Consider the following 20,343-nt stretch of genomic DNA (forward strand, 5'->3'; position numbering starts at 1 on the left):
CCAGCCAACAAAGCTCTTTGGGTCTTTGAGGCACGCAAGCCTCCAAACCACAACAAGCTCGTGGTCTTCTTGGAGGATTTATAAGAACAAGGAAGAGGAGAACTTGTATTTTATTCCATTAATTGGGATGACATTGAGGGTAATGCCTGAAAGAGCAATGGAAGGAGATTCAGTGAGAACATATGCAAAAGGAATAAAGTGAAAGTTGAAGTAAGTTTCTGATGGAAGTTCAAAGTTCAAAGCAAATTTATTATCAAAGTACATATATGTCACCATATACAATCCTGAGATTTATTTTCTTGTGTACATACTCAATATATCTATAGAATAATAGATTACAAAATCAGTGAAAATCTGCCCAACTAGGGCATTCAATCTGAATGCAAAAGACAACAAACTGTGTAAATAGAAAAAGAAAGAAATAATAATAAATAAATAAGCAATAAATATCGAGAACACGAGATGAAGAGTCCATTGGTTGTGGGAACATTTCAATGATGGGCAAGTGAAGTTGGGTGAAGTTAGCCCCTTTGTTTCAAGAACCTGAAGGTTGAGGGGTAGTAACTTTTCACCATATACTACAAACAAGAGAAAAAAGAGAAAATCTGCAGATGCTGGAAATCCGAGCAACACACACAAAATTCTGGAGGAACTCAGCAGGCCAGGCAGCATCTATGGAAAAAAGTACAGTCGATGTTACAGGCCAAAATCCTTCGACAGGACTGGAGAAAAAAAGCTGAGGAGTAGATTTGAAAGGTGGGGGGTAAAGAGAAATGCCAGGCAATAGGTGAAACTTGGAGGGGGAGGGACGATGCAAAGAGTTAGGAAGCTGATTGGTGAAAGAGACAGAAGGCCATGGAAAAAAGAAGAAGTGGGGTGGGTAGGAGCACCAGAGGGAGTCGATGGGTGGGAAAGGAGATAAGGTGAGAGATGGAAAAAGGGATGGGAAGTGGTGAAGGGGTGGGGGAGGCATTACTGGAAGTTTGAAAAATTGATATTCATGCCATCAGGTTGGAGGCTACCCAAACGGAATATAAGGTGTTGTTCCTCTAACCTAGGTGTGGCCTTATCCCGACAGTGGAGGAGGCCATGGATGGACATATCAGAATGGGAATGGGAAGTGGACATACCGGAATGGGATTCATTTTCTTACAGGCATTTAGAGGGAAATAATTTTAAAAAACAGTGGAAAACTACATCTGAACAGAGACTGACAAACAGCCAATGTGCAAAAGAAGACAAATGGTGAAAAAAGTACTGAGAACTTGGAAGTGAGTCTGTCGGTTAGAGAATCAGCTCAGAGTAGTGGTGACTGAAGTTGTCCACGTTGGTTCAGGAGCCTGATGGTAACAGCAGTCCTGAACCTGGTAGTGGGGGAACTTAAGGCCTGCCCGAAGATAGTAGTGAGAAAAACTAGTAAACACAAGTAAATTCTTGAAAAAATATATATTGCACACTATGAAGAGAAAGCAAAGACATTTATGTAGTTTATTTGAAGGGCCAGAATGTGATCAATGGGCTGAATGGTCTGCACTGATTAGATTTTAATCACACTACACAAGTCACCAGGCTGTAGCATCTGACACATTGTGGGTCTGAATGTGAACTTGTGCTTCCCCGGCTTGGCTCTGCACGTCAATCGTTGCTAATGTATTGGTGGTTGCTTACAGACTCAGGTCAGGCACAGGTTTCTGCTGGCATTTCAGCATGCTCACTGCAAGATCAGCAGCGTTTAACTTTGGACACGAGCGGGTTGTTGACAAAGAAATGAGCACGTCTGCATTCTCTTAGACTCTGCCTGATCACATTCATGGCCCATCTCATTCAACGTTCCACACAGGCAGAGTTTGCTAGGATCCTTAACTGCCCCGAGCTCAACATGGCTTGAACAGAGCAAGACTTGAAGTTGTACAAGACAATGTTGCAGTTCTGGTCACTCACGTACAGGAAAGATATCAAGAAGATTGAAGGGGTACAGTGAAGATTAACAAGGATGATGAAGACATGAGCTAGAGGGAAAGCTTGAAAAAGCAGGGACTTCTTTCTGAAGCGTATGAGAACAAGGGGAGATTTGATAGACAAAATTATGACGGGCATTGATAGGATAAATGCAAACAGGATTCTTCCACTGAGTTTTGATGAGACTAGAACTGGAGGTCATGGGTTGAGGGTGAAACATGAAATGTTTAAGGGACACATGAGGGAAACTTCTTACACAGAGGGTGGTGTGAATGCGGGACGAGCTGCCAGTGGAAATGGTGGATGTGGGTTCGATTTTAGCATTTAAGAGAAATTTGGACAATTACATGGATGGAGGGGTATGGAGGGGAAGGAGTACAAGCTGGCAGGTGATAGGTGAAACTAGGTGAGGGGCAAGGTGGGTCGGTTGGGGGAGGGAAGTGCAAAGCTGGGAAGTGATGGGTGGAAGAAGTAAAGAGCTGAAGAAGAAGGGATCTGATTGGTTAAATACATTCCAATTATTCCTGTAATCCTGTGTCTCAGGGTATTCCGTCCCTCTCTTCTCCTTTATCCATTCCGTCACTGGTAGCAGTGAAGGTCCTCCATCTCTGCTGGTGTTCACGACTTCCTTCACCATGCCAGTAGCTTCCTCTCGGTTTTCACTACAGTCAGTCATGCAAGTTCTGGGTGGAGACTCAGGAATCCCGTCACACCCAGATGTAGAAGGAATCTTCATTGCTGTTTCCATAACAATTTTGTTTTACCGGCCAGGGTTGTTAGCCATGAGCTGAACCCCGGAACACGGAGGACCAGTGGACCTCTCTAAGCCTGGCCTCTGCCCTTTGACCTGATTGGCATGGGAGACCATACCAAAGAGCCAAAACGTAAAGCCCTGCCTCCAGTCAACAGAGCTCTCTGGGTCATTGAGGCGTGCAAGCCCCCAAGGCAAAGCATGGTTGTGGTCCTCATGGAGGATTCCATTTCAGGATGGATAAGTACCACCATCCTCAAACTCGCAATCAAATACTCACACGGGTGGACAAGGAACAGGCACAGCGCCTACTGTACGTCCAAAGCACATTTAAACTCTCGCAAGACCTGAGACATGGATTTAAAAATAATGATGCTTCCTTTCTCAAACTAGAAAATAAATCTGGACGAGCTGAGCGATGGAAGAAGTATGTCTGAGCATAAAAGTGTGAAGTCTCCGGGCCAATCGCTGTCTGGGCGAAGTTCTGCAGCGGCAACTCATGAGAACTCAAACGTGGCAGTGTACGAGGTAAACCATGGGAGCAGGTGGAAGCTAACATTGTTATGAAGCATCTAAACCGGAATGCGATTCATTTACTTTGTAAACACGTACTGGTATTTATGCCCATCTTATCCCATATCGATACTTCTAACTTTATTTATATACGGTATAATTCTTTATTCTGTTTAATTGTTGAATGTTGTTGTTATTTTGTTGTATATCACAACAACACACCATTGCAAATTCCTAGTACAGGAATATAGAAATATAGGGTGCCAAGGTAGTGTGGGGCTTAGCACAATGCTATTACCCCTTGGGGCGTCGGAGTTCAGAGTTCAATACCGGCATCCTCTGTAAGAAAGTTTGTACGTTCTTCCTGTGTGCATGTGGGTTTCCTCCAGGTGCTCCAGTTTCCTCCCACAGTCTAAAGATGTACCAGTTAGTAGGTTACTTGGTCAATGTAAATTGTCCTGTGATTAGGCTAGTGTTAGATTGCTGAGTAGCTGGGTGGACAGGAAGGTCCGGTTCCACGTTGTATATTAAAATAAATAAATAAACATGTAAGTGGATATGGCGAACAAAGTTGATCCTTAAAGTACAGGCAGTGAATGGAGGGAATTAGAACTGGTTTATTGTTACTTAGATACACCAACCCTCATCAAAATTTATTGATGCACCATAGAAAGCATCCTATCCCACTGCATCTTGGTTTGGTACAGCAACTTCTCTGGCCGAGACTGCAAAAGTACTGTAGAAAGCCGTGGACGCAGCTCAGCGCATCACAGAAACCAGCCTCCCATCCTTACACTCTGCCTACACTCCTTGCTGCTTTGGTAAAGCTCCCAGTGTAATCAAAGACTCCACCAACGCAGACATTCTCTTCCCTGTTCCTCCTCCCTGACGAGAACAACATAGAACATAGAAACTTACAGCACATTACAGGCCCTTCGGCTCACAATGTTGTGCTGACCATGTAACCTACTCTAGAAACTGCCTAGAATTTCTCTTGCACACATCCCTATATTTTTCTAAGCTCCATGTAAGAGCTTTCTAAGAGTTCCTTAAAAGACCCTATTGTATCCGCTTCCACCACCACCGCCAGCAGTGTATTCCACGCACCCACCACTCTCTGTGTGAAAAACTTACCCCTGACATCCCCTCTGTACCTATTTCCAAGCACCTTAAAACTGTGCTCCCTCGTGTTAGCCATTACAACCCTGGGAAAAAGCCTCTGGCTATCCACATGATCAATGCCCTCCATCATCTTATACACCTATCAATGAGGGCAAGTAGTGGATGGAAAGGGTCCTTAATGATGAATGCCACCTCGGAGGCACCACCTTTTGAAGATGTTCTTGATAGTGGGGAGGACTGTGCCTGTGACGGAGCTGGCCAAGTGCGCAGCTTTTTTGATCCTGTGCATTGGTGCCTCCATATCATGTGATGATGGAACCAGTCAGAATGCTCTCCATAGCACATCTGCAGAAATGTGCTAGTTAATTAATTTAAATTGAGTATATTAATGATTGATTTCGGGTGGCGGGCAGAGATACGTCTCTTCCAAAGGAGGTATAAAGCGCTCTTTCCCTCCGCGAGCCTGCAGTTTACCGTTGGGCAAGGTGTAGCACCTGCTTAGCCCTCCATCAGGGTCACATGAAACCATGGGAGCAGGTGGTGGATGGTCGTATGAGCAGCTGGTGCATATAACAAGTCCTAGTTATGTGACCATTGACAGCAGGCAGACAATCGCTGAAGAGTATTGATAATGGCTGGGGTCACCCATTTTGTAAAGACACTGCCCAGAAGAGGCAATGGCAAACTACTTCTGCAAAAAAAATTGCCTAGAACAATTCATGGTCATGAGACCATGATCGCCTATGTCATATGACATGGCGCATAACGACGATGATGATTGATTAATTAATTAAATGAATTAATGAGATGTTTTCATTAATAATCATTCAACGATGTCCCTCAGGAATGAAAATCGGCATGGCCTATTTGTAGCTCCAGTTCTACCTCAACACGGTGTTGCCTGGATTGGGGAGCATGCCTTATGAGAATAGGTTGAGTGAACTCAGCCTTTCCTCCTTGGAGCGAAGAAGGATGAGAGGTGACCTGATAGAGGTGTATAAGATGATGAGAGGCATTGATCGTGTGGATAGTCAGAGGCTTTTTCCCAGGGCTGAAATAGCTAACACAAGAGGGCACAGTTTTCAGGTGCTTGGAAGTAGGTACAGAGGAGATGTCAGGGGTAAGTTTTTTACGCAGAGAGTGGTGAGTGAGTGGAATGGACTGTCGGTGGCGATGGTGGGGTGGAGGTGGATACAATAGGGTCTTTTAAGAGACTCCTGGATAGGTACACGGAGCTTAGAAAAATAGAGGGCTATGGGTAAGCCTAGGTAAGGATATGTTCAGCACAGCATTGTGGGCTGAAGGGCCTGTATTGTGCTGTAGGTTTTCTATGTTTCAAAACTGTTGATGCATCACTAACCTCCAAACTTGAATGCTTTGAGCATTGTGCCTCTGTTGTCATTGGTCAGATTTGTCTAACATGACATCTGTAAGATTTCTCCTGGTTGTTTGGATACATTTAACATTGGATCCATGACTTCTTCTCATTGGTTGGATGCATTTGACATTGAGTCTATGCTTGCTGTTCCTTTATTAGACTGTCACTTTTTACGATGGAGTTTAGCGTTGCTACTGGTCAGGTGTGTTTTTTGTTGAGTTTATGTTGGCTTCCATTCAGTCTACAATTGTCACATATTGATTGGATGTGTTTCCTGTTGAGACTGAACTTGCTTCCCATAGAATCATAGAGTCACGGAATCAGTCTTCTCTGAGGATCATCTCCTTGTTGTGGTGGAGAAGCTTGTGAGTTCCTGAGATCCCGAGAGCGATGCCCTCTGTTGCTTTGCTCCTGGTAGGGCTACTGGTGGCGGAAAGGTCAAGGGGGAAGTTCCGGACAAACAGCAAACCAGCGGTGGAGCTGGTGGAAGATGATGACACATCACAATAGCAGTGAAGGGTCCCCCGTTGTCTTGCATTCCATGCCACTAAACCCTGGCCCTGATCTGTCTGCTCACTACCTGTGCATCAGCCTCCACACTGTAAACCAAGTCACACACAGCTATTCTCCATCAAGGGAATAACCCCTTAGGAAGCATCATACTTGACTCAACAATCAAACTACCAGTATCATACAGCACAAAAGCAGGCCCGTCAGTCCAAATGGCCGCATTATAGGAAAGATGTGGAAGCTTTAGAGAGGGTACAGAGGAAAGTTACCAGAATGCCAATTGGATTGAAGAGGATCTCTTAGGAGGATGGGTTAAGCAATCTAGGACTCTTCTCTTTAGAGTGAAGGAGGATAAGAGTTGATTTGATAGAGGTGTCCAAGATTATAAGAGGCATAGAGTGGACAGCCAAAGACTTTTCCCCTAGGGAGAAAAAAGCTGCCCCTCAAGATCTTATTAAATCTCTCCCCCTCACCTTAAACCTATGACCTCTAGTTTTTGATTGCACAATCCTGGTGTAAAGGCTGTGCGCTTTTACCCCATCGATACTTCTAATGATTTTATCCATCTCTGTAAGATCAGCCTTGTTCTCCAATAAAGAATGTCCTAGCCTGCTTAACCTCACCCCATAACTTAGTCTCTTGAGTCTCAGCAACATCTCCGTAAATCTCCTCTGCACTCTTTCAAGTTTAATGGAGTCTTTCTTGTAGAAGAGGGACTGAACATACAATATAGAAAATATTACTGTACAGCCCAGTACTGACCCTTTGGCCCAGGATATTGTGGTGACCCTTCCCAACCCTCACCATGAATAATCTAAACTTTTCCTCCTAGTAGCCCACAATCCTCCATTTCTTTTTTCTAAGTTCTGGTCGCCTCATTACAGAAAGGATGTGGAAGTTTTAGAGAGGGTGCAGAGGAGATTTATCAGGATGCTGCCTGGATTAGAAAGTATGTCATATAAGGTTGAACGAGCTATTGTTTTTCTCTTTGGAGTGAAAGAGAATGAGTGGCAACTTAATGGAAGTGCATAAGATTAAGAGAGGCATAGTCAGGGTGGACATCTAGTACTTTCTTCCTATTGCGGAAGTGGCTAATGCAGAAGACTTGCTTTTAAAGATAGCTAGATATCTTTGATATTGAGTTATGTTGGCACATTGGTTGGATGAGTTGGACATTGATCGCTGACATTTGATGTGTTCAGTGTTTAACTTCTAGTTCAGACTAAGGTTTATTGGCATCTGACTGTACGTATATACAACCCAATTAAATGTTTTCTCTGGATCATGCTGCACCCACATAACATGTATCACACACGGATCATAAAATTTTTACCATACATAAGTTCATAAAATATAATTCAAAATGTATGAAGTGCACAGCAGAGGTAAACAGTAAATAGTAAACAGCTCGTTGAATATCGATGGTGGTAGGATATTCATTACTCTCACACCCTGGGATAAGACAGGACGATAAATTTCACCATTGATTGGAACTGGAATGGCCACTGTGACTGCATATGCCACAATCTTGTGACATCTAATTAACTTCCCATTGGTTAACTACTGAGTCTATATCACTGCCCATTGGTTAGATTTGCTTAGCACTGAGGTCATTACTCTGCTTTATGCTGTTACTATAAATCTGTTGAGATGTAATGTGGTCGTTCCAGAATTGATTTCAATCTGAGATAACTTTTGCTACCAGGGGGACTGGGTCTGGCTGAAGAAATTTGACTCCAGATGTAACCAAGAGGTGCAGAAATCTACTACCAAAATATTGAGACAGGTAAATCTTTCTCCCTAATAGCAGCGTTATGTACCGATATCAGGAGACAAAGTGACAGTACCTGTTCTGCACTGTTTTATGGTCTATACTCTATGTTGTCTGTTTCTTAAAGCAATGGCTTGTTCTTTTTGGCCACTTTGTTTCGTAACGGTTAGCACAATGCTTTACAGCGCCTTTCGTAAGATCGGGTTTCAATTCTCACAACTGTAAGGAGCTTGTACGTTCTCCGCATGACCTAGTGGATTTCCTCTGGGTGCTCCCCTTTCCTCCCACATCCCAAAGATGGGTTATTAATTTGTGGGCATGCTATGTTGGCACTGGAAGTGTGCTGACTCTTGTGGGCTGCCCAATGCAATTCTCGCTGATCTGATTTGACACAAACGACACATTTCACTGTACGTGTGACAAATAAAGCTCACCTTTAATCTTTACTTCCAATGTGTGTTGTTTTCCTCCCGCTTCAAAGATGCGCGACCTGCGGAATGAGAATGTAAACCCCTTCTTGGGCTTCCTGAGTGACAATGGAGTGCTGGCCATCGCCACTGAGTACTGTTCCCGGGGCAGCCTGCACGACCTTCTACGGAATGAAGACGTGAAGCTTGATTGGATGTTCAAGTCCTCCCTCCTTCTGGATCTAATCAAGGTGAGGCATTGGGTCCACTCATTGGGGGCAGGGAAGGGGAGAAGGAAAGGGACAGATCTATCATCTATCATCTATTGTGTGTGTGTGTGTGTGTGTGTGTGTGTGTGTGTGTGTGTGTGTGTGTGTGTGTGTGTGTGTGTGTGTGTGTGTGTGTGTGTGTGTGTGTGTGTGTGTGTGTGTGTGTGTGCGCGCGCGCGTAAGAGAGAGAGATGGGAGGGAGAGAGAAATAGAGAGAAGGGAGAGAGAGTGTGGGATGAGAGAAGAGGGAGACAGAGCGGGGTAGAGAGAGGAAGTGAGAGCGAGGGGGATGGAAAGAGAGAGAGATCTCACGTTCTCACTGTCTTGAATCGGCAGGGCATGAAGTACCTTCACCACCGAGACTTCCCCCATGGACGTCTGAAATCCCGTAACTGTGTGGTAGATGGGCGCTTTGTGCTGAAGGTCGCGGACTATGGCTATGTCGAACTGCTGGATACACAGAAAGTTCCTCATGAGACACCACCCCCAGAAGGTAAGGGGTGTCCAACTCTGTCTGTTCTTATTATTGGCTGTTAATTTTGTAGATTGTACACCCCATAGCACTACTTCCAGCTAAACATACTCCTAATGGGTATCTAAGAGCATCTTCTATGTAATCATTTTATTTGCTTTAAACCTCAAAAAACATCAATAACATTTTCCAGCAGCACAGATGCAGAGTGTTATTTCATTGGGAGTTACACTAGTTCTCCTTTCCAAGAGCCACGTGCAGCAAAAATACATTTTGCCCACTGCAAAACACTTTTTGTACACACTGAACATAATTTGCCTTAAAATAATATAAGGTTGGCCAAAAATTCAATCAGCCCAGTTCCAATAAAATGAAATCTGCCACAGCCAAAAGGAAATCTGACATTCAAACGTGGTGCAAAAGGGTCAAAACGTATGAGAATTCAACATAAAAGAAGCACAAGGCTAACGTAAGATTGTCCTTGCTTTTTGAAAACAGCTTGCTTCTACCTCTGTTGTCATGGATGACACAATGGAATTGAAGTTGTATTGTCCTTAGTACATCTTTTTCAACAAAAGAAACAACCAATCACCCTCCACTACCACCCACTTCCATCTGGCAAAACGGGTCCCCACCCTCAAAGTATTTTCCTTCAGCTTCTCCCGTTTTCTCCAGACTTGAGGCGCAGCCGTGGGCCTGAGCTGTGCCTGCCTCTTCATTGACTATGTAGAACAGTATATGTCTGAAGCCTTCCATGGTTATGCTCCCCAACTCTTCCCCCGCTACATTGATGACTGCTTTGGCTGCTTCATGCACCCATGTTGAGCTTGTCGATTTCATCTACTTTGCCTCTAACCTCCACCCTGACCTTAAATTCATTTGAGCCGTCTCTGACACCTCCCTCCCCTTTCTCAAATTCTCTGTCTCTATCTCTGGAGGCAAACTGTTGACAGACATCTTTTATACGTATACCTACCGATACCCACAGTTATCTTGACTATACCTCTTCCCACCCTGTCTCCTGGCAAGTTTTTTACACACAGAGTGATGGGTGTCTGGAATGGACTACCAGGGTTAGTGGTAGAAACAGATAGAGTACCAGAGAAAGCAGGATCTCCCAGTGGCCACACATTTTAATTCCACGTCCCATTCCCATTCTGATATGTCTATCCATGGCCTCCTCTATTGTCACAATGAATCCAGACTCAGGTTGGAGGAACAACACCTTATATACCGACTGGGTAGCCTCCAACCTGATGGCATGAACGTTGACTTCTCTAACTTCCGTTAATGCCCCTCCTCCCCTTCTTACCCCATCCCTGACATATTTAGTTGTTTGCCTGTTCTCCATCTCCCGCTGGTGCTCCCCCCCCTTTCTTTCTCCTGAGGCCTGAGGCCTCCCGTCCCATGATCCTTTCCCTTCTCCAGCTCTGTATCACTTTCGCTAATCACCTTTCCAGCTCTTAGCTTCATCTCACCCCCTTCGGTCTACTCTTCTCATTTCGCATTTCCCCCTCCCCCCACTACTTTCAAATCTCTTACTATCTTTCCTTTCGGTTAGTCCTGACAAAGGTTTTCGGCCCGAAACGTCGACAGCGCTTCTCCCTATAGATGCTGCCTAGCCTGCTGTGTTCCACCAGCATTTTGTGTGTGTTGTTGTTAGAGTACTGTAGTGGTGTTTAAGAGGGTTTGGAATAGACCAGTGAATATTCAGGGAATGGAAGGATATGGACCATGTGCAGGCAGAGGAGATTTAATTTAAATCTGCGTTATGTTTGGCAGAGATTTTGTGGGCTGAATGCTCTGTTCTTGTCCTATGCTCTACATTCAATCCCCAAATCAAAACTTCAAAGCCACAAATTGGATTATGAATTTAACTTGTACCATTCACCTCCACTCTTGTGCACTTTGACATTAATTATCTGTCTAGCAAGACCCTTATTTCAAACACAAGACATTCTGCAGGCAACATAAACAAAAAGCTGGAGGAACTCAGCAGGTCAGGCTGCATCTGTGGAAAGGAATAAAGAGTCAATATTACGGACCAAGACTCTTCATCAGGACTGGAAAGGAAGGGGGAAGAAGCCAGAATAAGATAATGGGGTGGAGGGGTAGCTGGCTGGTGATAGGTGAGACCAGGTGAGGAGGAGGGGGAAGATGCGTGTGTTGGGGGGCTGCTTGGATGTGATAGGTGGAAGAGGTAAAGGGCTGAAAAAGGAGCATGGGAGAAAGCGAAGGAGGAGGGGCACCAAAAGGAGGTGATTGGCAGGTGAGGAGAAGAGAGGGGCCAGGGGAGTCAGAATGTGTAATGAAATAAGAGAAAGGAGGGAGGGGGAAGAGATCACAAGAAGTTAGTGAAGTTGACGTTCATGCCATCAGGTTGGTGGCTACCCTCCTTTCATATCTCTCCAAATCCTGCCCCTCCCTATCACTACACTTCCCTCCCACTCTACAAGCCTCCAAGATAACTCTTTGTTCATTATGTGCCATGTCTTTCCATGACATAATTGTTCTTGGCAATTTTTTCTGCAGAATTGGTTTGCCATTGCCTTCTTCTGGGCAGTCTTTACAAGACTGGTGATCGCAGCTATTATAAATACTCTTCAGAGATTATCTGCCTGGTGTCAGTGGTCGCATAACCAGGACTTGTGATATGCACCAGCTGCTCATACGACCATCCACCACCTGCTCTCATGGGTTCATGTGACCCTGATCGGGGTGGGAGGTGCGGTGGGGGGATGCTAAGCAGATGCTCACCTTGCCCAAGGGTGACCTGCATGCTAGTGGAGTGAAGGAGATAACTGTATTTCTTCAAATTTTGAGCATGCACAACATTAATTCTTCACTGTTAGGTTCTCTGTGCACAGACTGCTGCCCTAGATGCTTCATTTATCTTAAAATGCTTTGTAAAGCCAGTCTGACCACTTGCCCTAGTGGTGCCTTTGACTCAGTTATGGTAGCTTACATGATACCTGTGACCTTAGTTAGAAGCACATTTTCCTCTGAGTTGGAGGATTGAGGGCTCATAGAGTCACAGAGCACTACAGCACAGAAACAATTGTCCCATCTAGACAATCCTGGTCTGTTATTCTGCCTAATTCTATCAACCCGCATATTGACCATAGCTCTCCATACAGCTCCCATCCATGTAATTATCCGAACTTCTCTTAAATCTTGCAATCAAATCCATATCCACCACTGGTTCTATGGTGTTTCTTTGTTTTGTGGCTGCCTGCAAGAAGACAAATCTCGAGGATGTATATACATATACAAAACTATGAGTTAATGCAGCAAGCTTCTTCCACTGAGGATGGATGAGACTGGTCGTGGGTTAAGGGTGAAAGGTGAAATGTTCGAGGAGAACTGGAGAGGGGGTCTTCAGTCAAAGGGTGGTGTTGCCAAACAGAAGTTCAAAATTCAAAGTTCATTTATTATCTAAGTATGTATTACTATATACATCCTTGAGATTCATTTTCTTGCAGGCTGTACCTCTATCAACTCTCCCTTCATTCTTATGCAAAGAAAACTATAAATTACAAAATAATAAAATATAGACAAAATTTCAAATTTGAAAGTTCAAACTACATTCATTATCAAAGTACTGTAGAGTAGTTAGTAGTTTTGTTTGCTGTCTGCAAGTCATCACTGTGTTTCACCAGTGCCCTGATAAACCAGAAGAAATAATAATTTATTTAGAGATTATTAAGTTAAATAATAATAAAATAATAATAATAAAAAGAAGGAATAATGAAGTAGAGTTCATTGATTTGTGGATTGTTCAGAAATCTGATAGTGGAGAGGAAATAGGCTGTTGCTGAATTGTTGCGTGTGGTGTCTTTAGGCTCCTGTACTATTAGCTCTCTTTCTCCTCCACGGATGCTGCATGACTTGCTGAGTATTTTCAAAACATTCTATTTATTTTAATCTACGTTGTGATTATTCTTTTGAATTCAAGTGCACTAATGCCCTTCATTTCTTGTGGAGCACCTTGGGATATTTTGCTACATCAAGGGTGCGATAGAAATGCAAATCCGTAGATGCTGCCTGACGTGCTGAGTTCCTCCAGCATGTTGTGAACTTTATTGAAGATTTCCAGCATTTGCATATCTCTAGTGTTTATATAAATGCAAGATGCTGTTGGTGTCTAGATCTGGAGGTACTGATTGGCTTTCACAATGTAAGATCCTACCAAGATCAAAAAAACAAATAGACAATAAGACATAGGAGCAGAATTAGACCATTCTGCCCATTGAATCTGCTCCTTCAATTGATCATGGCTGATTTATTTTTCCTAGAACCTATCAACCATTAAATATACTCAATGACTTGGTCACTACAATTATGTATAACAATGAATTTCACAGACCACTACCATCCGGCTAAGATGTAAGTCACAAGACACAGGAACAGAATTCAGTCTATCGAGTCTGCTCTACCATTTGATCATGGCTGATTTTTTTTCTTCTCAACCCCATTCTTCTGCTTTTGCCCTGTACCCTTTGACACTGAGCTTTAAATATATCCAATGATGTGGTCTCCACAGCCGCCTGTAGCAATGGATTCCACAAATTCGCTGCCATCTGGTGAAAGAAATTATTCCTCATCTCTGACCTAAATGGACTTCTGTCAACTCTGAGGCTGCGCCCTTTGGTCCTAGATTCTAACCCGTCTCTATTGTTTCTTCTTAGATTTGTTCTGGACAGCTCCTGAGTTTCTGAGGGACCCTGAGTTATCCAGGAAGGCGACAGTAAAAGGAGACACTTACAGTTTCGCCATCATCCTGCAGGAAGTCGTGGTCCGCGGGTCTCCGTACTGTATGTTGGGTCTCAGCCCTGAAGGTTGGTTCTGGACTGTGTTCTTCCATCTGTGGGAGGTGGCTCATCAGTCATAGAGAAGGAATTGGTAAATTGAATTATTATTGTCACGTGTACAGACGTATAGTGAAAATACTTCCGTTTTGCATGAAATCTATACAGATCATTGTCTTGAGGTAGCACAAGGGGAAACAATAACTGAATCTAGAATAAAATGTCATAGTTATAGAGAAAGTGCAGTGCAGATAGACAGTAAGATGCAAGGCCATAGCGAGGTAGATCATAAAGTCAAGAGTCCATCTTATTGTACCAGAGGATTGTTCTTATAACAGAAGAGTAGAAGTTGTCCTTGAGCTTAGGGGCTGTGTAACAGAGCACAGACTTTGCTGTGGAGCCAATGCCATTGCATATATTTACAGTGGAGGTTAATAGGATCTTGATTAGTCAGGGCATCAAAGGTTGTGGGGAGAAGGCAGGAGAATGGGGGTGAGAGGGATAATAAATCAGCCATGATGGAATGGTGGAGAAGACTCAATGGGATAAATGGCCCAATTCTGCTCCTATGTCTTCTGGTCTTATGGTCTAACAGCAAGAGGCCATTTGGTCCACAAAGTCTTTGCTGAACAGCATCCTAGATTAAACTAAGTCTTTCCTTCTTGCAGATGATCAATATCCCTCCATTCCCCGAAAGCTGTGCATCAAACAACCTCTCAAATGCCACTATCAACTCTGTTTCCACCACTGTCCCTGGCAGCCCATTCTGGGCATCCGTCACCCTCTGTCTGAAAATCCTGCCCCACACATTTCCTTTAACCTTTGCCCCTCTCATGTCCTCTAGTGTTCAACATTTCTACATTGGACAGATGATTCTGACTATCTACCCTATCTACAGCATGCCTCTCATAATTTGTTGCGGTGACCGAGGGTCCACTCCGTCACCAAAACTCCAGAAAAAACAACCCAAGTTTATCCAACCGATCCAAGATGCTGGGACGTGAGGACCTGTGTTATAGGAAAAGGTTTTTACCCTGGAACGTAGGGGAATGATGTATATAACATTATGATGGGTATAGACAGTATAAATGGAAGCAGGCTTTTCCACTGAGGTTGGATGAGACTAGAATGAGAGATCATAAATATTTAAGGGAAACCTGGGGTGGGGTGGGGTGGGGTGGGGGTGAGCTTCTTCAATTAGAGGGTGGTGAGAGTGTGGAACAAGCTGTCAGTGCCAGTGATGGATGCAGGCTCAATTGCAGCATTTAAGGGAAGGTTAGATAAGTACATGGATGGGAGGGGTATGGGGGGCTATATCCTGGGCAGGTCGACGGGCATGGATTAGAAGTGTCGATAGGTCTGTTTCTGTGCTTTAGTGCTCTACGACTTAATCAAATTCATAATTATATTGGGTGGTGGTGTGGAGATACATTTCAACCACTGGATGTGTAGGGCGTTCCTTCCACCTGCCAGCCTGCAGGTTACCCTTGGGCAAGGTGTGGCACCTGCTTAGCCCCTTGATCAGGATCATATGAAGCCATGGGAGCAGGTGGTGGATGGTCGTATGAGCAGCCGGTGCAGATCACAAGTCTTGGTTATGCGACCACTGACACCAGACAGACAATCTCTGAAGAGTATTGATAATGGCTCGGGTCACCCGTCTTGTAAAGACACTGTCCAGAAGAAATGTAATGGCAAACCACTTCTGCAGAATAATTTTCTAAGAACATGATCACCCATGTCATATGACATAGCACATAGAAAATGATCAAATTAATTATTTAGGTGTGGTAGGCTCGAGGGCCTGTTTCTGTGTTTTAAGGCTCTAAGATTTAATTATCATGGAACTTCTGAAGTTTAGTGCTGTCTCCATTGGCAAAGCTAGACATCTCTGCCTTTTCTTCATCATATTTATGGGTTATTTTCTGTTTAGAGATAATAAGGAAAGTGAAGAAGCCACCTCCGATGTGTCGGCCCACAGTCTCCCCAGATCAAGCGCCTTTGGAGTGTATCCAACTGATGAAGCAGTGCTGGAGTGAGCTTCCAGACCGGAGGCCTACCTTCAACGAGATCTTTGATCGAGTGAGTAGTTGGCACCTGCGATCGGAATCGTTTTTTTGGAATTAGGACTGTGAATTGGAACTGGAATTGGTTTATTGTTGTCACATGTATCCCGACGTACCACGGTGACAAATCGGCATATAGGGGGAAGACAAAAATTTGGTTGAATGGTGCCAGAACAAAAATGCCAGTCGACATCAGCAAAATCAAAGAGCTGGTTATTGACCACAGGAGGAAGAAACCCCAGTGTGCAGTTTTTCTTTGTTTCTATTGTATTTCATTGTTTTACTGTGAATGTCTGCAAGAAAATGAATCCCAAGGTTGTATATGGTAACATAGACGTACTTTGATAATAAATTTACTTCGAACTTTGAGCTTTGATGCAGTGAAAGTGTTCATACAGATCAATTCATTCCACTGTGCATTGAGGTAGAACAAGAGAAAACACTAACAGAATGCAGAATAAAGAGTTACAGTTACAGTGAAAGTGCAGAGCAAGTAGACAATAGGGTGTGAGGTCATAACAAGAGAAATTGTGAGGTCAGAAGTCCATTGGGGAAGCATTGCAGCAGAGTAGATTTTCTGGAGCCTGGTGGTGTGTGCTTTCAGAAAGCATGTTGATGCTCGTTTATGTTCTCACAACATGTTTTCTGCATTGTTGTTTGTCAGTCCCTGTGTGTAGTTTTTCCTTGATTCTATTGTATTTCTTTCTTCTATTGTGAATTCTTACAGGAAAATTCCTGTAAGTATATGATGACATATAGTTTGACATGTGTTGGCGCGTGGCCAAGTGGTTAAGGCATTGGTCTAGTGATCTGAAGGTTGCTAGTTTGAGCCTCAGCTGAGGCAGCGTGTTGTGTCCTTGAGCAAGGCACTTAACCACACATTGCTCTGTGACGACACCGGTGCCAAGCTGTATTGACCCTAGTGCCCTTCCTTTGGACAACATTGGTGGAGAGGGGAGGCAACCTTGCCCAGGCCTGTGCCCTGGAAACCTTCCAAACCTTTCAAATCCATGGTCTCACGAGACTAACGGATGTCTATTTTATATTTATAGTTTGACGTATTTGATCATAGATTTACTTTGAACATGGACTTTGAGTATATGGCACTATGGCCTCCGTGTCAGAAGGGCATGAGTTTGGAGAGCTTGAGAAGGTCCTGGAGCAAAATAGCATCAGTTCACAGCTTGAGTTTTACAGTGGGAGTTTGAATTTTGTGAGGTGTGTGGAATATCCAATCCATGGTTTGAGTGATCAGAAAATGGTCCATTGATTCTTGGAGATTTATGGTAGGGTAGACCATTTGGCCCATTTTCTCGATGTTGGAAAGAGATAATCTCACTCCATAGTTTCAGCTCTAATGGAGCTAGAATCATACAGTTATAGAGCAACCAGTGCATGCTGACCAAAGCGGTCACCAGCTTGTTCCAATTTCTTGCAGTCAGCCCATATCCCTCTCTAAGCCAGGGTTTCCAAACTTTGTTTTTCTGCCATGGACCAATACCATTGAGCAAGGGGTATGTGGACCCCAGGTTGGGATCCCCTGCTCTAAGCCATTGCCCCCCCCCCCCATGTACCTATCCAAGAGCTTCTTACATGATACTATTGTACCTGCCTCAACCACTTCCTCGGGCAGCTTGTTCATAGACTCACCTCCTTTGGTGTCAAAAAGCTGCCTCTCAGCTCCTTTTTAAATCTTTTCAGTCTCACCCTAAATCTATGCCCCATAACAGTCGACTCTCCTGCCTAGGATGTTAACATCCACCCTTCATACTTCTAAGCATCTCAATAAAGTTCCTACATTCCAAGAAGTGAAGACCCAGCCCGGCCAACCTCTCTCTGTAACTCAGGCCCTCTACTCTTGGCAACAACCTCGTAAATTTTCTCCGCACACTTTCAAGTTTAACCAGATCTTTCAGATTCAGACTTATTTATCAAAACATACAATGAAATGCATCATTTATGTTAACAACCAACATGCCCAAGGATTTGCTGGGGGTGGGGGCAGCCCGCAAGTGTTGCCACACATTCAGGGGCTAACATGGCATGCCCACAATGCTTGGCAGAGCAACACAAACAACAACAGCAAAACACACCCCAGAAGACAAACTGTGCAAATACAAAAGTATCAAATACTGTAAATAGATAGATAGATAGAGAGATAACTAATACCAAGAACATGAGTAGTAGAGTCCTTAAAGTTGAATCCATAGATTCAGTGCTCAGTTCAGTGTTGAGGTGAATGAAGTTATCCACGTTGGTTCAGGAGCCTGATGGTTAAGGGATTTACTCTCATCTCCTCTGTAAGCCTGCTTGCCATTACTTCACATCAGTGACCTTGAATTATCACCTTCTTGCTTGGGCAAACGGGTTCCTCCAATGTCTTGATGCAGGGTCTTGGCCTGAAATGGAAAATCATTGAGTCATAGAGCAACAGAACAGAAACAGGCCTTTTGGCCCAGTGGTTCCATGCTGACCACATTCATGCTCACTGCTAGTCCCATTTACCCATAGCCCCCCAAGCCCATCCCCTTCACGTACATAAAATGCCTCTTAAATCTTGCAATTGTACCCCCCCCCCCACACCCCTGAACACTTCATCCAGCAGCTCATTCTAGATCTGCAGTTTAAGCTGATATCATGGTCACCACAGACATTGTTTGCTGACGGGCCTCTGACATCCCCCCATACCTTCATCCAATCACGTTTAATTACGCCCTCTCGTATTAGCCATTTTTGAAAAAAGTCTCTGGCTGTCCACTCTATCTATGCCTCATCATCTGATACAACTTTTCCTGCCGCTGCCTCTAAAGAATTTGTTTGTTTTCCCTGTGACCCCATGGGTTTCCTTCAGGTGCTCCGGTTTCCTCCCACGGTCCAAAGACCTACCGGTTGGTAGGCTCATAGGTTGTTGTAAATTGTCCTGCGATTAGGCTAGGATTAAATTGGGGGTTGCTGAGTGGTGTGGCCGAAAGAGCCTATTCCACTCTGTAACTCAATAAATAAATAAACCTCATCAAGTCGCCTCTCATCCTTCATCACTCCAAAAAGAAGCCCTAGCTTGCTCAACCCTTCCTCATAAAACATACTGTCTAATCCAGGCAGCAACCTGGTAAATCTCTGTAAAGCTTCCACATACTTCCTATAATGAGGTGACCAGAACTGAACAAAACAGTCCAAGTGTGGTATAATCAAGATGTTGTGCAAGCTCTTTCTAATCCTTGTTTGAGGGACTAGTCTGATGGATTTTCACCCTCTCTCACCAGTTCAAAATCATAAACAAAGGGAAGAAGACCAACATCATTGACTCCATGTTGAGAATGTTGGAGCAGTACTCCAGTAACCTGGAGGATCTTATTCGAGAGCGAACGGAAGAGCTGGAAGTTGAGAAGCAGAAAACAGAGAGGCTCCTCTCGCAAATGCTGCCCCCGTGAGTAAAGTCTGCCAGTCTGTAGCTGAAAGCGAGGCATCTCGTTCACCCTCACAATACAGGAGGTGGGTCCATAAAGTTCACTTATAGTGACCAGGCAAGGTCAATCAATTTTTTCCAGCTGTCGTACAATCATACAGCATAGAAACAGGCCATTCAGCCCAACTTGCCCATGCCAGCCATGCTGCCCACCAGGCTAGTCCCATTTGCCTGCATTTTTTACTACATCCCTTTAAACCCCTGCTATCCATAAGTCATTTGTAATATCTTTTGAATGTTGTTACTGTGCCTACTTCAACCACTTCCTCTGATAACTGGGTTCATATACACACCATCCACTGTGTGAAGGAATTGCCCCTGAAGTCCCCTTTAAGTCTTTTCCCTCTCACGTTAAACCTATGCCCTCCAGATTTTAGGTCGGATTACCTGGGGGGGGGGGGGCGCATTACGTGTGTCCATCCTATACACTAAGTGGCCGCTTTGTTGTGATACACCTGTACCCCTGCTCGTTAATGCAGATATCTAATCAGCCAATCATGTGGCAGCAACTCAATGCACAAAAGCATGCAGACGTGGTCAAGAGGCTCAGTTGTTGTTCAGACCAAACATCAGAATGGGGAAAAAATGGGATCTAAGTGACTTTGACAGCGGAATGATTGTTGGTGCCAGACAGGGTGGATTGAGTGTCTCAGAAACTGCTGATCCCCTGGGATTTTCACATACAATGGTTTCTAGAGTGTACAGAGACTAGTACAAAAACAATAAACATCCAGTGAGAGGCAGTTCAGTGGGCAAATATGCTTCAGTAGAGAACGGCCAGACTGGTTCAGCTGACAGGAAAGCAACAGTAACTCAAATAACCATGTATTATAACAGTGGCGTGCAGAACA

The 20,343-nt window shown here is 44.1% G+C and overlaps 1 protein-coding gene across 1 annotated transcript in view; it reads left to right on the forward strand.

Moving 5' to 3' along the window:
* Positions 1 to 20,343, forward strand: part of gucy2f (guanylate cyclase 2F, retinal) — a 70,903-nt gene that overhangs the window by 33,097 nt on the left and 17,463 nt on the right. Inside the window, exons 7-13 of the mRNA XM_073044284.1 lie at positions 3,104 to 3,238; positions 7,939 to 8,019; positions 8,486 to 8,662; positions 9,017 to 9,173; positions 13,841 to 13,990; positions 15,894 to 16,042; positions 19,290 to 19,453. Of these exons, the coding sequence (XP_072900385.1) occupies positions 3,104 to 3,238; positions 7,939 to 8,019; positions 8,486 to 8,662; positions 9,017 to 9,173; positions 13,841 to 13,990; positions 15,894 to 16,042; positions 19,290 to 19,453 (1,013 nt within the window). The remainder of the gene's footprint in view (positions 1 to 3,103; positions 3,239 to 7,938; positions 8,020 to 8,485; positions 8,663 to 9,016; positions 9,174 to 13,840; positions 13,991 to 15,893; positions 16,043 to 19,289; positions 19,454 to 20,343) is intronic.

Source organism: Hemitrygon akajei, chromosome 4, assembly GCF_048418815.1.
Source record: "Hemitrygon akajei chromosome 4, sHemAka1.3, whole genome shotgun sequence".
Lineage (NCBI taxonomy): Eukaryota > Metazoa > Chordata > Chondrichthyes > Myliobatiformes > Dasyatidae > Hemitrygon > Hemitrygon akajei.